General features: G+C 34.2%; 1 protein-coding gene across 1 annotated transcript in view; it reads right to left on the bottom strand.

Moving 5' to 3' along the window:
• COL24A1 (collagen type XXIV alpha 1 chain) overlaps positions 1-21,050 on the bottom strand; it is a 380,712-nt gene that overhangs the window by 203,462 nt on the left and 156,200 nt on the right. The window contains exon 19 of the mRNA XM_074221770.1: positions 18,784-18,837. Coding sequence (XP_074077871.1) covers positions 18,784-18,837 — 54 coding nt within the window. The remainder of the gene's footprint in view (positions 1-18,783; positions 18,838-21,050) is intronic.

Genomic DNA, 21,050 nt, shown 5'->3' with positions numbered 1-21,050 from the left:
TGTGAATCAGCTTTTCCTGCAGTTTTCTTCTTTTTTCTGGCTTATAGAAAGAGTATTGCGTTTGATAGAATTCAGTTCCTCTATGAGTAGGTCTACTCATAGAGTAGATCTTTAATGAACAATATTGATAGACAAGTTAAAGTTATAATAGATTAAAAAAATGTGATCCTTAGTAATCTCTGGCCTCCTTCCACTAAAAAATGACTGTCACTCTGGAAATGAAAGGTAACTGATCAGAAATGAAGATAATGCTATATTTTTCTTTGTTTCCAGGTTTTTTTGGCAAGGTAAATGGGGTTAAGTGGCTTGCCTAAGGCCGCACAGCTAGGTAATTATTAATTGTCTGAAGCCGGATTTGAACTGGGGTACTCCTGACTCCAGGGCCAGCACTCTATCCACTGTGCCACCTAGCCACCCCTGTTTCCAGGTTTACCAAGTAAGCCTAGATTATATTATTTTCTTTGGTTTCTAAATCATTCTAGTTTATTTGGAGCTTGCCAAAACTGTAGAAATTTTTTTTAATAGAACCATACCTTCTCCATCTTACACTTGTGAAGTTAATTTTGTTTTAAAACTAAATATAAGATTTGAGATTTATCCCTATTTAATTGTTCCTTAATCCACTATTCCAGAATGTCATAAAGATAACTTGAACTTATCAGGAGTACTTTAGATATTCTTTTACACTCTGCCTCTTCATTTTGAGCTACAACTCTCTGTCATTTTGTTTCTGTCCCTTTAAATTAAAAAGATCTTTATCCTTAGTAGAGAAAACAGATACATTAGATGAAACAATTAAATTTCATTACTTTTTCCATGAAAAAATGCAAGTTTAAAAAAGTTATTTACAACTATGTGAAATTTTTCTCTAATAGCCTCTGTCTTCACTTACAATGAGAAAAATGCATGGAAAGATACTTAATGCTATCCCTTCTCCCTACCTGGAGGCTTACAGAATTTCTTATTTTGAAAACTACTAGGAAATAAGAGTTAGTTCTTTTCTTGGAGTCTCTTGTATGAATACTGAAGTCTGACTCAGCAGCCAATTAGACTTTTCCTCACCACATAATAATCAGACAAGAAATAGTATGGTTTTCTTAAATAAACTTGTGATCTCCTCATTGCCAAAGAAAACAGTCTCTTTTTTAACGTTTTAGTCTTGACTTGTTAAAGCATTTGATACTCTTGAACTTTCCATCCCTCAGGAAACTATCTTCTTCCTTGATTTTCTTAACAATATGGAAACAATCCATGAAACTGTTGAACTCAACATTCAACAATCTTTTAAATTGTTAAAACTTAGTTTTTCATCTCTTCTCATCCTCATTGTTCTCTCTCTAGCAGGTGAACTATTGATTAGCTTCTTCCACTCAGACAGGATCTTCCTTGATTTCTTATCCAGGGCCATAAGATCACAGATGTGTGGGTGGAAGAGAACTCAGAGATTCTCTTGTCCCATCTCTTCAATTTACAGATGAAGAAACTGAACCCTAGAAATTAAGTGACATTCCCAAAGTCATATGAGTAGCAAGTACCAGAGGCACAATATGAATCCACATGAAAGTGGAAAGTTTGATTCCAAATTCAGTTGTATTTTCCCATTGTCTTATAGATTAATGGGATTTAGATTTGGAAGAGACTTGGGAAGTCTAATTCTCTTATTTTATAGAGAAGAACTTCAGTTCCAGAGATTAAATGATGGCAATAAGGTTAGACAAATAGCATGTAGAGTTGGGAATTCAAATCCAATGAATGGAATTTTTCTATAATTATGTTAATTTTATTAACCACTTAGCAGAGCTAAGAACATGATAAGTCAATCAAATATCATTCATTAAATATTCATCATGGGCCAGGTCTTTGCTAAATATTTTAAATACCAAGTCAAAAAGTAGTCCTGCACTCAAGGAGGTCATACTCTAAAGGGGGAAAGCACATGCAAACAATGATGGACATAGAAGATTTAGACGAATGGAAAGCAATCTCAGAGGAAGGGCATTAGAGTGTGTGTGTGTGCATGTGTATAAAAGCCAGAAAAGTTTTTTGTATAAGACACAATTGCAGTCTAGTCTTGGAGGAAGTCAGTAAATTGGAGGAATCACAATCCATGCATGGGGAATCGACAGTAACAATGCTTATCGAGAGATGGTGTCATGTGCAAGGAAGATCCAGAAAGCCACATTTCTGGATGGTAGAGTATATGAGAGGAATAAAGCATAAGACAAGAGAAGTGATAAGAGTGCAGGATAAAAACTTTATTACAAACTGGATTTTCTATTTTCTATTTGTCCTTGGAAATGAAAGAGAGCCACTTTGACTGAAGGACTGATTAGGTCAAACGTGTACTTAGGAGGATCACTTTGGCTCTTAAATGAGGAATGGACCAGAATCAGGGGAGTCTTGACGTAGGGAGACAAATAAGAAGACTATTTCAAAGTCAAAATATGATATTATGAGGACCTTCACCAGGATGATGGCTTGGGTAAGGGGAGAGAGGATGTTACAAAGGTAGAAATGACAAAATGCAGTAAGTTGGAAATGAGGAATCAGTGCAATTGAGCAGTCAAGGATGTCACCTAGATTGTGAGTCTGCATAACAGAGAGGATGTGTTATTGTCTAATTTGTCCTCAGTGTTAGGGAAGTTCAGAAAGGGGTAGGGTTTCAGAGGAAAGATAAAGTTCTATTTTGAACACATTGAGTTTGAGATGTCAAGGCAAGATGTCCTATTGGTAGTTGGATGTGCGATCCTGGAGGTTATTCCTTTTCATAGAAATGCTATTTGAACACATGGGAGTTGATAAGATCACCATATGAAATAGAGAAGAGAGGAGGGCCCCGGACAGAGCTGTAGGGGAGAGGATATGGAAAACTCATGATTACTGAAGGTGATCTGGATGAAGATGCTGCAAAAGAGAGTGAGAGGTCAGGTTATGGGGAGAACCAGGATAAAGAAGTGTTGCAGAGAGAAGTATCAAGAAAGAGAGGTTGATTTGACAGGGTCAAAAGCTGCAGGAAAATCAAGAAAGATGAGGATCGGAAAAAAACCCCATGAGATTTTGTCAAGGAAAGAATCACTAGTAACTTTAGGGAGAGCAGTTTCATTTGAATAATGGGGTCACAAGACAGCCTACAAAGGCTTTAGTATAAAGTAAAAGTAGCAGAGGAACTAATTATAGACAACCTTATTAAGGAGGTTAGCCAAAAAGTAAGGAGAGATGGGAGATAATAGCCAGGAGAGATATGGGAGTGAGGAAGAAATCCATAGAAAAGGAGAAATTTAAGATTAGTGAGAGATTGGGGATGATAGAAAGGGTGATGGATGATAGAAAGGGTAATCTGCTGAAGCAGACTGGATGGAATGGGATTTGTGTGTACTGAAGTTTACCTTGGCAAGGAGAAGGTATACTTCACGTGAGACAGGGACAAAGGAGGAGATAACAGGAGAGGGCAACTGAGTGATGTGAATTGAAGAGGTGTATAAAAGAATTACCTTGCTTTAGTGAGAGCCCCATGGAGATGATGTAACAAAAAAACATTGTGAGGAACCCAGGCAACACTGCTTCACGATTTTCTTCTGTATGTAAGTGATGTTTGTCCTTCATTACTGAAGAAGACCATGATTTTGGGGGGGATGATGCCATGACAACTGGATTTTCAGGGTGCTAAGTCACCAGTCTCTCTTTCTCCTCCAGACTTATCTAGGTATATGGCCAGATATGAATCAGGATGACTGGAGATGGTTCTGAATGTGAGGCAAACAGGGTTCAGTGACTTGCCCAAGGCTCTACAGCTAGTAAGTGCTTGGATTTGAATCCCCATCCTCTAGATTCCAAGGCCAGTTTTCTATCCACTGTACCACCTAGTTGCCCCTGAATATGAGTAGGAAAGGAGACAGAAGATGATGGGAGTAATCAAAGCCTGAGGCTTGGCAGGGCAAGATTAATAATAAGAAATGAATCTCAAGAGAAGAAGAATTGGTTCACCAAGAGGAAAAGCTGGGAAAGGAAAGAGTATAGCCAGTACAGGAGTGATGATCTGAATAAGAACTGAGAGGTCATAGAACTTTTTCCTTCTTGTAAAAATCTTTGTTACTAGGAATCTTGGATAGGGTGGAAGATGAATATAGCTGGAAAGAAATGTAATAAAAAAGAAAAAGCTTGAGAAAAGCTATTTTAGTTGCCTCATTCCAACTGACAGAAAACAACTGGCTGAATTTACCAAAATATCATGCAAACTTCAAACATTTTGGCAATCTCTGTTGCCCAGGGATTTCAGTAGAAGAATCAATACACAGACACAAGGAATCTCCCACTTTGTTAATAGGATCCTTTCTCCCATCTCAAGACTAAAAGGGTTAAGGATATTGGATTCCTACAAGTATGCTGCCATACTAAGCCTGTTTTGAAGAAAGAAATAAGACCTGAATGTACCATCTTTCATTTCTGAGAACTGGACATATCTACCCAAGAAAGTGGGGGATATTAAAATTTCATGGTCCAAAGCATACATTTATTTTTCTTTTTTATATTTCTGGAATTCATATTTCTTTGAAGGTTTGGATGTGCAGATATGTAAAGTTCTTTGGCCATATGGCAACATATTAATTTGCCTTCCATAAGCAAAATATTAGGAATCAGCAAAACACATACTTGGAAGTATTTTGAAATGACATTTATTCAGATGGTTTTTAAAGACAATCATCTTTCATGCCAAAGGCAAATAGTTCAGATTTACATCCAAGGATTTGAGATTGTTTTAATTTCAATGAACAATGGAGAATTGAACTTTAGAATATATGCCACTAATCCAGAGAGATGAAGCAGCTGTACATGTTTTATGATTTTTAAGGATGCCCTTAAGGGTTTCCATGTAAAAACATATAGCCCCACTTGCTCAGCTGGGAGAATCATGCATTTGATTTAAGAATTCTTGCTCTGTAGTATAAAATAATGCCTGTTCTGTAGTATAAAGTAATGCCTCCTAAGAGTGTGTTGATGTGATCAGCCCATTTTTAGTTCAGTGTTAATTTATCAGATCTTTTAAATACAATGCAATCAACTCATTTTGTATTTAGTATCCCCTATGTGTAAATTCTGAAAATTAAAGAGATTAGTAAATTAAAATAATTATATAAAGATTCGGGAGTACAATGAATCACATTGAGTTGGAATAGATCAGGGAAAGTTACATGGAGGAAGTAGTATAAGGAATAGGGTCCTGAAGGGCTGGGGCAGGGAATAAGACATTCCTGGCATATCAAAAACATGAGCAAAGGATCATAGAAAGTAAGAAATTAATATTGGGAGTGTGATTTAAGGTAGAAAATACTTTCATATATTATATAATATAAATACATTTTCAGTAGAAAATAATTTATAAATGCAGAAACTATGTCTCAGAGTAGATTAGTGATAGAAAATATTTAGTTTTTTGGAAAAAATTCATGGCCAGTTAGGGGTAGAAGTAAGATTAGAATTCAGGTCATCTGTTTGTACAGAAGTTCTCTTCAATCCCACAAACCACTATTTAATTGTTACATGTTTTTACCCCCGTCTTTAATAAATGAATCTTCTACTATAATGTCATACTGTTTCATCATGAAAAGAAAGTAACCCTGGACCCTCATAAATTATATAAGCAAAATGTAGTTACCAGTTATTGGATTTTTGGCCAGGTGGTGCAATGGGTAGAGCACTGATCTTAAAGTCAAGAAGACTGGAGTTTGAATCTGGTCTTGACTCCTGACTCCTACTAGTTTTGCAATCTTGGGCAAGTCATGTAACCCTGATTCCCTCACTTCCAGGGCCATCTTCAGTACTCCTGATTCATACCTAGACCCTGGACTCATATGGCTCCAGTGAAGACAGTGAATCTGATGATGTAGTAAACCTCCTTCCCTCCACTCAAATCCAATTCATGTGCTTGTCATGGCATCATCTCCCTGATATAAGGGTCTTCTTTGAGAACAAAGGGTAAACATCAGTTTCAGACTACTTTTCCAGTTAAAAAACCTTAAATGGCTCCTTTTGTCTGCTAAACAAAGTGGCGGGCTATCTTTGTCAGGCATTGATATAATATAGAGGTTAGAACTGTGGGCTTGGAGTTAGGAAGACGAGTTCAAATTTAGTCTTAGACACTTAATAGCTATGTGACTGTGAGAAAGTCATATAACTTCTGCCTGTCTCAATTACCTCAACTGAAAAATGAGGATAAGAATAGAACCTAATTCTCTATAAAATAGGATTTAAATAGTTATGGTTGTTATCTATTCTAATCAGGGACTGATTAGAATAAACTACTTCCTGATGAAGTTTAATTCAGTAAACATTTATTCAAAACCTACTTTATGCAATTGGCATTGGTTGAAATATAAAATTTAGGAAAAATGTAGTCATTTAGATCATGAAGCAATTAGCTTAGAAAGAATATGGTAAAGATGTAAATAACTACAAAATAAAAATATATCATATTATAAATTCACGAGACACAAATAAATGCTCATGTGATGGGAAAAAGTTCACACTGAGGATATCAGAGAAAAAGTCTGACAGGGATACATTTAAGGTGAGTTTAAGAGTTATGTTGAAATTCAGTAGGTGGGAAAAGAAGGGAGAGGAATTTTTCAGTAATGAAGAATAGTGTGAGCAAAGGTGTGTAAGAAGGAAAGTGAGGGATTAGACAGAAGATGACAAGTACATCACTTTTCTAGAAGAGCAAGTGAGAAGACTCAAAAACTGGGATGGAATGAAATCATGTATGTTCTTGCAATGAATGAATGAATGAATGAATGATGATGATAGCTAACAGAGTGTTTTACAGTTTAAAAAGTGCTCTATGACTTCCAGGGTGGAATCAAGATGGCAGAGTGAAGCTAACATGCTCCCGGAGCTTTTCCCTATCAAAGATAAATGAAGCTTCTATGCTGACATTCAAGCTACAGATACTACCTAGAGAAAGAAAAGATTCAAAGAAGTTTTCAGTGGTAGACATCATGGAGGATCTTCAGTGAAGGTCTTTCTTTTTGGGGGAAAAGGGAAGTAAAGTCCAGGAGGTGAGACAGCAAGAAAGCCAGAAGAGGGCTTTTAGTCACAATGCAATCCAGGTCCCAATTGCTTGACCACAGCAGAGGTTCCAGGAGCTAGATAGCAAGCCAGCAGGGAGGATCCCAAACCCAAACAAAGTCTGAACCCTGGGAACACTGGGCAAAAGACAAAACTTGGGTTGGGAATAAACCACTGCTAAATTGAAACCTGGACATAAAGGAGAAAACAAACCTCTGCAAAGGCAAGGCCTGGATTACATAGGCAACATCTTGGTGAACAACAAGCCAGGAATCAGATCCAAGCCAAAGCATAAAAATGTTGAACCTATACTCTTTATACCTAGGAGTAGAGGTAAAACAACAAAAATGAGCAAAAAGGCTAAAAGCACTCACTTTAGAAAACTACTTTACGGACAAAGATAGCAATGCCATGTCTGAAGACAGAATTAGTGAAAAAAATCACTCATAGGGGAAGTAATAAAACAGTTTATAAATTGAACTCAAATATAAAAGCTCATTGAAGAGTTTTAAAAAGAATTTAAAAACCAAAGAAGAGAGGAAGAAGAAAAATGGAAAAAAGGAGTGAGAGTCATGCAGGAAAATTATGAAAAATTGAGTAGAGAATTCAATACCTTTAAAAATGAAATACAAAAGATAATTGAAGAAAATAAAACCCTAAAAAGAGAATTGAACAAATAGAAATCAATGAATCTCTGAGACTACAAGATTCCATCAAACAAAATAAAAAGGCTGAAAAAATTGAAGAAAATGTAAAGTACTTTTTAGCAAAAACAAATGACCTAGAAAAATAGATTGAGGAGAGACAGTCCATTACTATCAGAAAGACTAGATAAAAAAAACCCTGGAAAACATCATGTAGGAAATTATGAGAGAAAACTGTCCAAATCTGCTAGAACAAGAAAACAATATAACCACTGAGAGAATATACAGAACCCCTCCTAAAAGAAACCCCAGGATTAAAACTCCAAGGGCTGCTGTAGCCAAATTCCTGAACTTTCCAATGAAGGAAAGAATATTGCAAGCAGCAAAAAAAGAAAACAATTTAAACACAAAGAAAGCACAATCAGACTCACATAGGACCTTTAAGCCTCAACACTGAAGGATGGATTAGAAAACCTTGAATATCATATATTGGACAGCAAAGGACCTGGGATTACAATCCAGAATGTACTATCCTGCAAAATTCAGCACATACTGTCAGGGGAAAAAATGGATATCCAATGAAATAGGGGACTTACAGAATTTCCTGACACAAAGACCAGAACTGAACAGAGAATTCAATGATCAAATACATGACTCAAGAGTTGCATTAAAAGGTAATGAAAAGGGGAAGGAAAAAACAAAATGAAACAAAACAAATTGTGATCAAGACCATCAAATTGTATACAACCCTAAAAGGGAAGATGTAACACTTCTAATTCTTTAGGACTTTACTTCTCCCAGGATAACAAAAGGGTCTAATATAATTGAAAAGATTGGACTTAAAGGATATGGGTGTAGTTGGGTCTTGTTTCTCCATTGAAGAGGTCTGAGATGTTATCACAATGTTTGAGAAAAAGAGCCCCTGTGAAAATCAGGGGTGTTAACTTTAAATTTAAGTGTTTCATTATCCTTTGATCCACTTTAATTCCATCTAGCTGATGAAGCTTAGCACTTTGTCTAAAAGAGGGCATCATAAACTGGGTGGTCCTAAGTCAGTGTCTCTCTTACAATCATTTGTTAAGTTCTCAGGTGAGACCTTCAGAGCCTCCCAGTACTAAGAGATCTTTAAGAATCTTCTAGTTAATTAGATCAAGGTTTAATTTAATCCATTCCTCACTTAAGAAGGGGTTAAGTACCCTGGATGGGAAGGAGGGGTAAAGAGAAAATAGGACTGGGGGAGGGGCACAAATTGTTCCAGAAATGATTTGGTTTTGGATGATACTTTGGCTCATGAGGAGGACTGTGTGTCTTTGGAGGCTATTTGAAAAGTGGATAAGGTAAAAAATTATCTATAATTACAAAATTATATTATTATATTATATGGTATATATCATATTATAATATATTATATTATTATATATAAAATTATATGTAATTATAATTTGAGACAATGCTGCTTATCAAACAATCAATTTGTGATAATACTTTGATAACAATATGAATTTATCAAGCAATCAAATAATCAAACTGTTATTGATAATACCTCATTAATAGTACTAGAGTGATGAATAACACCAGGTGAAGAGGCACAAAGAGATTTATAATTTTAGAGGGAAAGAAGGGAGAATGTTAATGCTTAGTAAATTCTATTCACTAGATTTGACCCAGAGGGAATAAAACAATTCCCACTTGGGTTTAAAAATCTATCCTAATCTACAGGGAAGGGGGAAGGGGGAAAGGGAAAGATAAAGGAAAAAGGGACTGATAAGAGGGAAGGTGAAGGTGAAGGTGAAGGTGTAAGTGAAAATAAACTGAAAGTTAAAATTTAAAAGTAAAGCCAAAGGGGAAAAGGAATAAAATTTTGGAAAGGAGGAATAAGAGGAAAGGAATAGAGAAAAATATAAATGGAGAAAGCACAGAAGGAAAAACAGAATCAGCAATCTTAACTGTAAATGTGAATGGGATGAACTGCCCCACAAAATGGATGCAGATAGAATGGATTAAAAAAACCAGAATCTTAACAATATGTTATTTTCAAGATACACATATGAAGTAGAGACATACACACAGGGTAAAGGTAAAAGGATGGAGCAAAACAAATTGTGCTTCAACTGAAATAAAAAAATCAGGGGTAGCAATCTTGATCTCAGACAAAGTAAAAGAAAAAATCAATCTCATTAAAAGGGATAAGAAAGGAAACTACATCTTCTTAAAAGGCACCATTGGTAATTGAAGCTATATCATTACTAAACATGTATGCAACTAGTGGTTTAGCATCCAAATTCCTAGAGGGAAAATCTGAGTGAATTACATGGAGACATAGGCAGCAAAACTTTAATAATGGGGGGACCTCAAACTCCCTCTCTCAGAACTATATAAATCTAACTACAAAATAAATAAGAAAGAAGTTAAGAAGGTGAAATCTTAGAAAACTTAGATATGATATACCTCTGGAGAAAATTTAATGAGGACAGAAAAGAATATACCTTTTTCTCAGAGCACATGACACTTATAACAAAATTGACCATGTACTAGGGCACAAAAACTTTATAATCAAATGCAGAAAGTCAGAAATAATAAATGCACACTTCTCAGACCATGATGCAGTAAAGATTACATGCAATAAAGAATCATGGAAAGTTAAACCAATAACTATTTGGAAATTAAATAACTCTATCTTAAATAATGTGTAGATCAAACAGCAAATACTAGAAATAATCAATAATTATATTCAAGAGGGGGCATCTAAGTGGCTCAGTAGACAGGAACACTGCCCTTTGAGTCAGGAGGACCAGAGTTCAAATCCAGCCTCAGACACTTAAACAATTGCCTGGGTGTGTGACCTTGGGCAAGTCATTTAAACCCTACTGCTTTAAATAAATAAAAAAGTAAAAAAGAGACTGAATTCATCATAAAAATAATTACATCTAAGAAAATGATACTAATGAGACATCATATAAAAATTTGTGGGATGCAACCAAGGCAGTTTTGAGGGGAAACTTTCTATCTCTAAATGTCTATATGAATAAAATAGAGAATGAGGAGTTCAATGAATTGAGTTTGTACTTAAAAAGCTAGAAAAAGAACAAATTAAAGATCTTCAATTAAATGCCAAATTAGAAATTCTGAAAATCAAGGAAATGATTAATAAAATTGAAATGAGAAAACTATTGGTCACATAAATAAAACTGAGTTGGTTTTATGAAAAAGTCAATGAAATAGACAAACATTTAGTTAATCTGATTAAAAAAAGAAAGAAGACAACCAAATTACCAGTATCAAAAATGAAAAGGGTGAACTAACCACCAATGAAGAGAAAATTAAACAGATAATTAGGACCTACTTTGCCAAACTGTGTGCCAATAACTTGGATAACCTGAGTGAAATGGATGAATATTTGCAAAAACATAAAATGCCCAGATTAACAGAAGAGGAAATAAATTACTTAAAATTACCCCATTTCGGAAAAAGAAATTGAAGAATCCATCAATAAATTTCCTAAGAAAAAGGCTCCAGATCCAGATGGATTTTCAGGTGAATTCTATCAAACATTGAAGGAACAATTTAACAAACATTTAAGGAACTATTCTATATAAACTATTTAAAAAATAGGAGAAGAAGGAGTTTTGCCAAACTCCTTTTATGACACCATCATGATGCTGATACCTAAATCAGGAAGAACCAAAGGAAAGAAAATTATAGATCAATCTCCCTAATGAATATTGATGCAAAAATCTTAAATAAAATTTTAGCATTGAGACTACAGCAAGTTAGAATAATAGGGTAATACACCATCATCAGATAGGATTTATACCAGGTAGGCAGGGATGGTTCAATATTAGGAAAATACTCAACATAATTGAACATATAACTGGCAAAACCAACAGAAACCATGATTATCTCAACAGATGCTGAAAAAGCCTTTATAAAATACAACATCCATTCCTATTAAAAACAGTTGAAGTTTAGGAATAATTTTCCTTAAAATAATAAACAATATCTATATAAAATGATCAACAAGTATATGTAATGGGAATAAACTTTAGGCATTTCCAATAAAATCAGGGGTAAAACAAATATACCCATTATCACCATTACTATTCATTATAGTATTAGAAATGCTAGCTGTAGTAATAAGAAAAGAAAAAGAAATTGAAGGAATCAGAATTTACAATGAGGAAGCAAAGCTTTCACTCTTTGCAGATGATATGATAGTATACCTAAAGAACCTGAGGAAAATCATCTAAAAAACTCCTTGAAACAATTTACAAATTCAGCAAAGTAGCGGGATATAAAGTAAATCCACATAAATCATCACCATTTCTATATATGAACAACAAAGCTCAAGAGCAAGAGATAGAAAAAGAAATTCCATTTAAAGTAATTGTAGACAACATTAAATACCTGGGAATCTACCTCCCAAGACAAACCCACTGACACAATTATGAAGCACTTTTCACCGAAATAAATTCAGATCTAAATAATTGGAAAAATGTTAATTGCTCATGGTTAGGTCAAGCTAATATAATAAAAATGACAATTCTATCCAAATTACGTTGCTTATTCAGTTCCATACCAATCAAACTATCAAATAACTATTTTACTGAGCTAGAAAATATAGTAACAAAATTCATCTGGAGCAACAAAAGGTCAAGAATAGCAAGGGAATTGATAGAAAAAGGTAAAGAAGGTGGCCCAGTTCTATCACATCTAAAATACTATAAAGTGGCAGTCATCAAAGCTGCCTGGTACTGGTTAAGAATGCATGGTTAGAGTAACACATCAATGGATTAGGATAGGTTCAAAAGAAACTGCTATACATGACTATGGCAATCTGCCATTTGACAAACCCAAAGACATCAGCTTCTAGCATAAGAATTTTCTATTTGACAAAAATTGTTGGGGATACAGGAAAGTAGTATGGCAAAAAATAGGCATAGACTATATCTCATACTCTATACCAAAGTAAGTTCAAAATGGGCACAGATTTAGACATAAAGGGTTATATCATAGATAAATTAATAGACCAAGAAGTACTCTATCTATCAGATCTATGGAAAGGGGATAAATCTATGAGCAAACAAGAATTTTATTAGTGAATTATAAACTGCAAAATAAATGATTTTGACTATATTAAATTAAAAAAGTTTTTGTACTAATAAAATCAATGCTTCCAAGATTAGAAAGAAAGCAGAAACCCGGGAAACAATCTTCACAACTAGGAGTTCTGATAAAAATCTCATAGATCTTTATAATATAGAGAGTATTGCATCAACTTTATAAGGTTACAAGTCATTCCCAATTGATAAATGATCAAAGAGTATGAATAGAGTTTTCAAGTGAAGAAATTAAAACTATGAAAAAATGTTCCAAATCATTATTGATTAGAGAAATGTAAATTAAAACAACAATGAGATATCATCTCACACATATCAGATTGGCCAAAATAAGAAAAAAGGAAAATGATTGATGTTGGAGAGGTTGTGGGAGAATTGGAACATTGATGCATTGTTGGTGGAGTTGTGAAGAGATCCAATCTTTCTGGAGAGCAATTTATTACTTTGCCCAAAGAGCAATAAAAATGTTCATTCCCTTTGACCCAGCAATTCCAATTCTAGGCCTATATCCAGAAGAAATCATAAAAAATTAGGAAAAATCTCACATGTTCCAAAATATTCATAGCAGCTCTTTTTGTTGTGGCAAACAATTGGAAATTGAGGGGATGCCCATCAATTGGGAAATGGCTAAACAAGTTATGGTACATGAATATGATGGATTATTATTATTCTAAAAGAAACCATAAATGGTTGGATTCTAGAGAAGCATGGAATGAGTTACAGGATCCGAGGCAGAGTGAAGGGAGTAAAGTCAAGAGAACAATGTCACATCAACAACAACACTGTGAGATGATCAATCTTGATGGATGCAGTTCCTCTCAGCAGTTCACAGAGCTAGGACAACAGCAATAGAATGGATACGAACTATGGTATTACCCATCCAGAAGAATACAGAACAATACTTTAGAATCTGATGAACACTTTATAAAAATTCTCTTATTATCTCTTTACCTTAATTCTAATTTTTCATATTGAAAATACCTAATCTGTAAACATGTCTATAAAATATATATATATATATGTATATATATATATATATATATATATATATATATATTGCTAACTCAACTGCTTGCTGCTGAGGGAAAGGGGATGGGAAGAGAGGGTAGAAGGAAATTTTGTAATTTAAAAATATACATGCGCATATGGATGAAAAAATAAATAAAATTTGGAACCCTTCCTTGGAATGTTCTAGACAGTGAGTAGAAGGAGAACCAATTGTTATAATTTGTAAAAAAAAAAAAACTCAAAAGAAAAAAAATTGAGATTAAAGTGAGGTAAAGCTTCCTAAAAATTGCTATTTCCGAATGGGATTTGCAACCTTGCATTAAAATTAGTCCCCTCCTTCAAGCAAAAGTCACTTGTGGGGAGGGGGGATAAGTATCAGACAAAATTCTTATTCATGAATGAAAAGGAGAAGATGGCTTCTGAGGTACTGGGATGCTAATCAGGATGCTAAGCAGCCTCAAACCCACTGTATAACTACCAGGTGAAAAGACATGGGGGTGTTTAGCTTGGACAAAAGTCTAATATAAGAACGGACATTAGAACTGTCTTCAAATTTTGGACAGATTACTATAAGGGGGATAGAATTAGAACTCTTTCTCTTGGTCCCAAGCAGTAATTTGAAACCTTTAGGCTCAATATGAGGAACATATAGTAGTAATTAAAATTTTCAAAAAGTTAAATGAATATCATATTTTCATTATTAAGAATTTTCAAGTGAGAATGGATGTAAGTAAATGGATTCAAGTAAATGGATGATCATTTACTTGATGGGGATGCTGTTGATGGAATTCATGCATTAGCTCAGGGTTAGATTAGATAATCTCTAGGTGCCCATTCTATAGTCTAAAATTCTACACACTTTTTAGGAAGGCAAGATAAATTCAGAGAGGAAAAGTTTCTTTAGCCTTTTGGATCAACAAATTTTGAAGGAAGCCAATATATCCAGGAAGTCATCTTCCTGGACATCCTTCACTTAAGCTTCATGCAGGTGGTCACCTTTCTTTTCCTCTCAGAGTAGTTTAACATTGTTTTACAATATCGTTACTTAATATAAATTTGTTGAATGAATGAATGAAAAACACAACTCAAAGACAACAAATTGACACCTTGTACCTTGTATAAAGAAAGAAATTTCTAGAGCATATTTTGGGACAAGAGTTGTGTTCCATATCATCTGCAAACCAGTACAACAAAAGGTGCTTATGATGATGACTTGGAGATATTGTGAAAAAAATGAAACTATTTTCTATAGCCTCCATTTAAAAAAGAAGAGTACATGTAACATTCAAGAAAAGTTTTCACTCTAAAAGTCCATGGTAATGAAAGAGTTACATTTCTATTATGCAGAAATTTCTCTTATCCTGAATTCCCTTCCTTCTCACAACAGCCTTACAGTCTTATAACTTAAATGTCACTGTCTTTTACTTTAAATGTTTCTCTATTTTACTTTAAAACTAAATATAAATTCGCTTTGAAATGTAAATTTTGAAGATTTTTTTTGTGCATTTTCAATGAGACATTTTGAAAAACTAATCAATTAGCCTACACTAAAAGACTAAAAGGCAGTCATGTAGTGAGTGACATGAATATTTTGTTCTTTTACAACTTGGAGGAGAGAACATCCATAGTCTCCTGCTCCTGGAAACTTTCTAGGCATTTGGAATGCTGGGTATTTTCTTTGTTTGCTTTCTTTGAGCTACAGTCTAAGCCTAAATCATCTTTTGCAGTTATATGTGATTTCTTATTATATCCTCATATATCTTTCCTTCTCCTTTCCCCAATCCCCCTTCCTTGGTTCATATTGTTTGAATGAAAGGGAGCTGGAGAAGTATTCTCTTCATGTGGTATATGACTCATAGGACAACATGACTGCAAAGAGAACCCAAACTTAATATCTCTGAAGATTCTATTTCAAGTAAGCTTCCGGGAAATAAAGCAATTATAAATCAAGCATCATGCCAATGTCTAAATTGTTGCAAGATATGCATGTATGTTTGTAGGCTACTTAACGGAATATCATCCACCATATGACATCAACAGAAAAATGAAAGAAAGAATACAACAGTTTGGAAATAAACCTTCTGCAAAGTTCAAGATTCAAAGTGGAGAGAATAAAATATATTTCAAGAAGAGATATTAAATATGATATTAGGAATTGAATGTGAATCATCATGAGCTTATTATGAGAATATGCCTCTAGTATTTTTTTTTCATTACCCTATAGTCTTTTTTCTTGTAGCAGCTGGGTAGTGTAGAGAGTGGATGGAATCCTGGGTTTGGTGTAGGGGTATAAAGATAAATATTTGACAACTAGATCTTGGGAGGGTGGAAAAGAGGAAGATTTATATTCACAATGCACTCTAAGGTGTCATCTACATTATTAAGATTTTCTCCTTCACTTTTTAAAATTTGGATGATTAACAACAATAAATCAAATCCTGATGTATAGCATTTGCTGACTAAAATGTACTGATCACACTGAAAATACAATTGCTCCATTCAATAAATCACTGGTTTGGAGTCTTGAAGACGTGATTTCAAATCCTGCCTCAGATACTTAATAGCTGCGTGACTCTGGATGACTCATTTAGTTTCTTTTAGCTTCAGTCTGCTCAAATCTAAAATGGGGATACCAATAAGCTTGAGGGTCAAATGAGATCAGGTAATGTAAAACATTTTGAAAGCTCAAGCTGCTATAGAAATGCTACTGTTATTTTGCATCTAGAGTTATGCTTTGATCAATGTAGGAACATGTAGACATAGACGCATATCTTCATCTGCAATTTGAGATAAGAATTGTCTAGAGCACTGAGATGAGAAATCACATTTCCACGGTCACTTAGCTAGTATATGTCAGAGGCAAGATTGAAACCCAAGTCTTGTGACGCTACTATGCTATTCTGCCTTTCTGGATTAATAGAGAATCGATTGCTAAGGGGCAGGGTTGGGGAGTGAAGGAGCAGGCTCTGTAGAGATCTCCCAGGGACAATGAAGTATATGTGAAAAGGGAAATGAAAAAGAAGAAATCCTAAAGTTACTCCTTTAAGCAAAGGTCAAGTGAAAAATGAAGTAAGCTATTATCATGGGCAAGTCCAGAAATTAAGGCAATGGAATGGAGTAGTAGATATTTGTTTAGTATACATACTTGGGGTGAAGAGATGAATGGCATTATTAATAAAGTCATGATTCTGTCAGGGAGGATACTTTCTTCACTGAAGCAGATCACAATCTCCTGATAGAGGGTTCTTGTGAATTTCTGTGGTCAAAATAATCCACCATCCAGTGGGCAATTCTTTGGTATCAACCCTCTTAGAATTTAGTTAGGGTGATTTTCAGACATACAAAATAGTCCATGCTATTTTCTAGCATAGATGAATTTAGCCCTTTCGCTTTTAGCCCTGACTGTCCTCACGCCATCCACTACAAAGTCTATGAAAACTTGTGGTCATCTCCACAGGGAAATGAGACTTGGGAGAATTTTATAGAAAAGGTGGAGGATAAAAAATGTGTTTCAACATATAATTGGGAAAAAAGATATTTTATAAAAAAGGGGTGGTAGAGTAAATCTGTAGGGATAGTAGCAATGAGCATATTTTGACAAGTTGCAATGCCACTTGGTAACAATGAAGAAATTGTGAATCTAAATATTTCTAATAAAAGGCATGTTGATTAAACTATTGTTAATATCCTAATCCATTCAAATTATATATTTGGGTCTATGCTAATATGGTTCCAGAAATTGAAAGGGGTGTAAAATTAGATTCAAGTGTTCCCTCCAATTTTCTGGGAGACAAAAGAGGATAAGAGAAAACAAACATTTTTTAATTGTCTCTTCAGTATCCCAGAGGAACTTTGTGTGACTCTGAAGGACAAAGGTGTTACTTTTGTTGATCACCATAGAGAGGGAAAAACAACCACTGATATTCATGTCATTTAAGCTGTGCGTACAGTCTAGGTGACTAGAGCAGCGTGAGGTGTCGTTTGAAGGATGGAGTCATGTATCCTCTAACATAGGAACTCTCTAAGGAAAGAAAAGACTAATATTGAAGTGCCCTGGGAAATTTCTACTCGAAAACAAGAGAATTAAAAGTATGACATTCTAATATGTCATCATCTCACTACTTTGTTTTTGGTGTGATATCTGGGGAGCATCCAGAAGAGGGCAACCAAGGATGGTGAAGTTCATGTCATGCAAGGAAAAGTTTCAGAAACTGGTGATCTTTAGTCTAGGTAAGACTAGATTGGGTGAGCTTGAGGAGCTGTGCAAGATAGCTTTCTTTAAATACTTTAAGGGCCATCACATGAAAGGATCAGATGTAACCTTCTTGACCACAGATAACCAAATATAAAAGGATAATTTTTCAAAGAAATAAATTTAATGGAAGGGGGGGAAAAAAACTATTCCAAAATGGAATGGGTGACTTGAATAGTTAGTAAATTCCCCATAACCTGAGGACTTCAAATAAAGGTTGAATGATTCTTCATTACTAGGTAGTCAAAGAAGTCCTTTCATTTCTGAAAAAAATTCTTTGATACTTTTATTTGCTATTGCTTCAAAGCTGTGACTTTGCAATGGATAAAGCTCTTGGGAACTTTATAGTAGAATAGAGGAAACTCAACCTATCTATTTATACAAGTTTCGTCCTTTTGGAAGAACAGAGTTAGAGATGCTATATTTATTTATACAAGTTTCCCCCTTTTGGAAGAACAGAGATAGAGACGTTATATTGTGTGATCCTCTGCCCTCACCAGACCAACTTCCAAAGTATAACAAAGATCATTGTCAGATAATGTCTGTTGTAACAAAAAAAACTTAATCTAACCTATATCCATAGATATTAAACCTTCTGAAGTGCTCACTTAACACTGCTATGTGAAAACAATTTTACACATTGTACTTTGGTTTTGGAAAAGTCTTTCTTAATTTTATTACTCTTTCACCAACATTTTACCTCTGGTCCTGGTGGGCCCAATGGTCCTTGGGGTCCTGGGTCACCTATTTGTCCCTAAAAATGGAAAGAAAATAAAACAAGGATAAGAATTCATGAAAGAAGAAACAAGAATATAATAAGATAACATTTTATAATGTATTTCACTCTTCTAAGTTTAATTTATTTATCCTATAAAAACTAGCAAAAATATGTCATTTATTAAAAGGTTCCAATATCATTATGAAAAATTTCATTTTTAAAGATATTTTATATATGTTCATCCTTAAGTAATATTAATATAAAAGAAATGAATGTTCATGACTCAAAAAAGTGCCCAGCTCCTCCAAAGATTGCCTCTTAGATCATTCCCATTTTCTCTTATCTTCATTCTCTTGTAATCTAATGGCTATTTCCCCTCATTCTTAAAAAAAAAAAAAAAGAAAACAAAATACCTTTGTTTAACCTTGCTCTCTACTTTCCTATTATCCTATCATTTTACATGCTGGGTATGGAGTTGGCCCAAATATTTTGAGTCATTGTGACTCAACTGAGGTTCTTCATTGTTCTGGCATTTTGATGCAATCTCCACAATGGCATCTTCAAACAGAAGTATCTGGAGGACCTTACCATCTATAGGGAATTCTTTCTTGGACTTGGATTCTGTGCAGGATCTGAGTGAGAGGTAAGACAGTGGCATATACTTTGACAAACATGTGTCTCTCTGTATTTTGATTAATTTGATATTAATAATCAGGGTGTCATGGAACAAAGTTATCACTATTGTGAAATCTATCAAAGAATCTTGATTGATTTTGACACATCCACAAAAACACCTTGTTAGAAGAGAGCTCTTTAAGAAAGGATTTTGTTCTACTGAATCAAAATTTTTTTTATTGGAAAAAATAATACGGTGAGAATTTATATGCTCTATTCATTGCAGTCACTTATGTGACTAAATATATGACCTATTATAGATTATCTTTTTAGAAGGCCAGCCTTTTCTCAAACCTTTACCAAGGTAGCCATCAATAATAAATAAAAATTATTTCCACAAAACATAAAGGTAATAAAGTAGGAATTCAACCAATAATTACCTATATTCTCTAGGTGAATTTTTGGATAATACTAAAATATCTATATATAATAATTTTGTACATCTTTAGTATCCTCCCTCTTTCAGATACCTCAAAGATGAATGCCTTTAAAATTGTATGGTATCTAGAATAGAGTTCCTCTGTATGTACTTGGTCAAGGTCATTTACTATAATCATTTTCATGCTTAAATTTTTAGAAAGTGACATTTACTTTCATTGTCTTTTTTCCTTCTCTTCCATTTAGTTCTCAATCCCATGAAATCTGAGTTCTTATCTCCTTCAACAGAAACAACTCTCTATGAGATTACCAATCATCTTTTACTTACTAATTCTAATGATCATTTCTCTGTCTCCATCTTCTTTTCCTTTCTACAGCATTGACAATATTGAATATCTTGCTTTTAAGTACTATTTCCTTATTTGGTTTATTCTCTTCCCTGCTTCACTTACCTGACTAGTTACTTCTTCCCATTATTTCCCATATTCTACACCCTAAATTGAATTCAAGATCAAGCATGCCCTTTTTGGTAGATGTCATATAGAGATAGATTTATATCTACATATATGTAGACATACACACATACATGCATGTTTATAATATATTATATAATACACATGTGTTTTATATCTATATGTGAATGTGTGTAGATGTACACATACATGTATGTTTATAACATATACACTATACACACATACATATTTTATATATACATATTATATAATCTATATATACATATATGTATATATCTGTCTGTCTGTCTGTCTATCTATCTATCTATCTATATCTACACACACACACACACACACACACACACACACACACACACATCTGTCATCTCTTCTTATTTTATATTTCCAATGTAATGACCACTAGGAATTTCCAATTTAACACATCCAAAACAAAACATAGCTTTCCATCTAAACTCAGTACTCTTCCAAAATTTATTTCTGTTGAAGGTAGTACATTCTCCAGTCAGTTACCTAGTTGGCATACCATGTAAGTTAGTATCATCCTTGATACTTCATTTTTCCTAAATGCTCAAATTCAACCATTTACCAAATCTGGATTCTAGGTTAACAATTTACCTTATATCTTTCTCCTTAACTTGACTTACATGGCTCCTATTCTACTTCAGTACCTTTCTACCTCTCTTTTCTGGTCTGTTGCAAAAGCCTCTTAATTAGATTCTCAGG

The sequence above is a fragment of the Macrotis lagotis genome, chromosome 2 (assembly GCF_037893015.1).
Source record: "Macrotis lagotis isolate mMagLag1 chromosome 2, bilby.v1.9.chrom.fasta, whole genome shotgun sequence".
NCBI lineage: Eukaryota > Metazoa > Chordata > Mammalia > Peramelemorphia > Peramelidae > Macrotis > Macrotis lagotis.
This window is presented reverse-complemented; position numbering and strand designations above follow the sequence as displayed.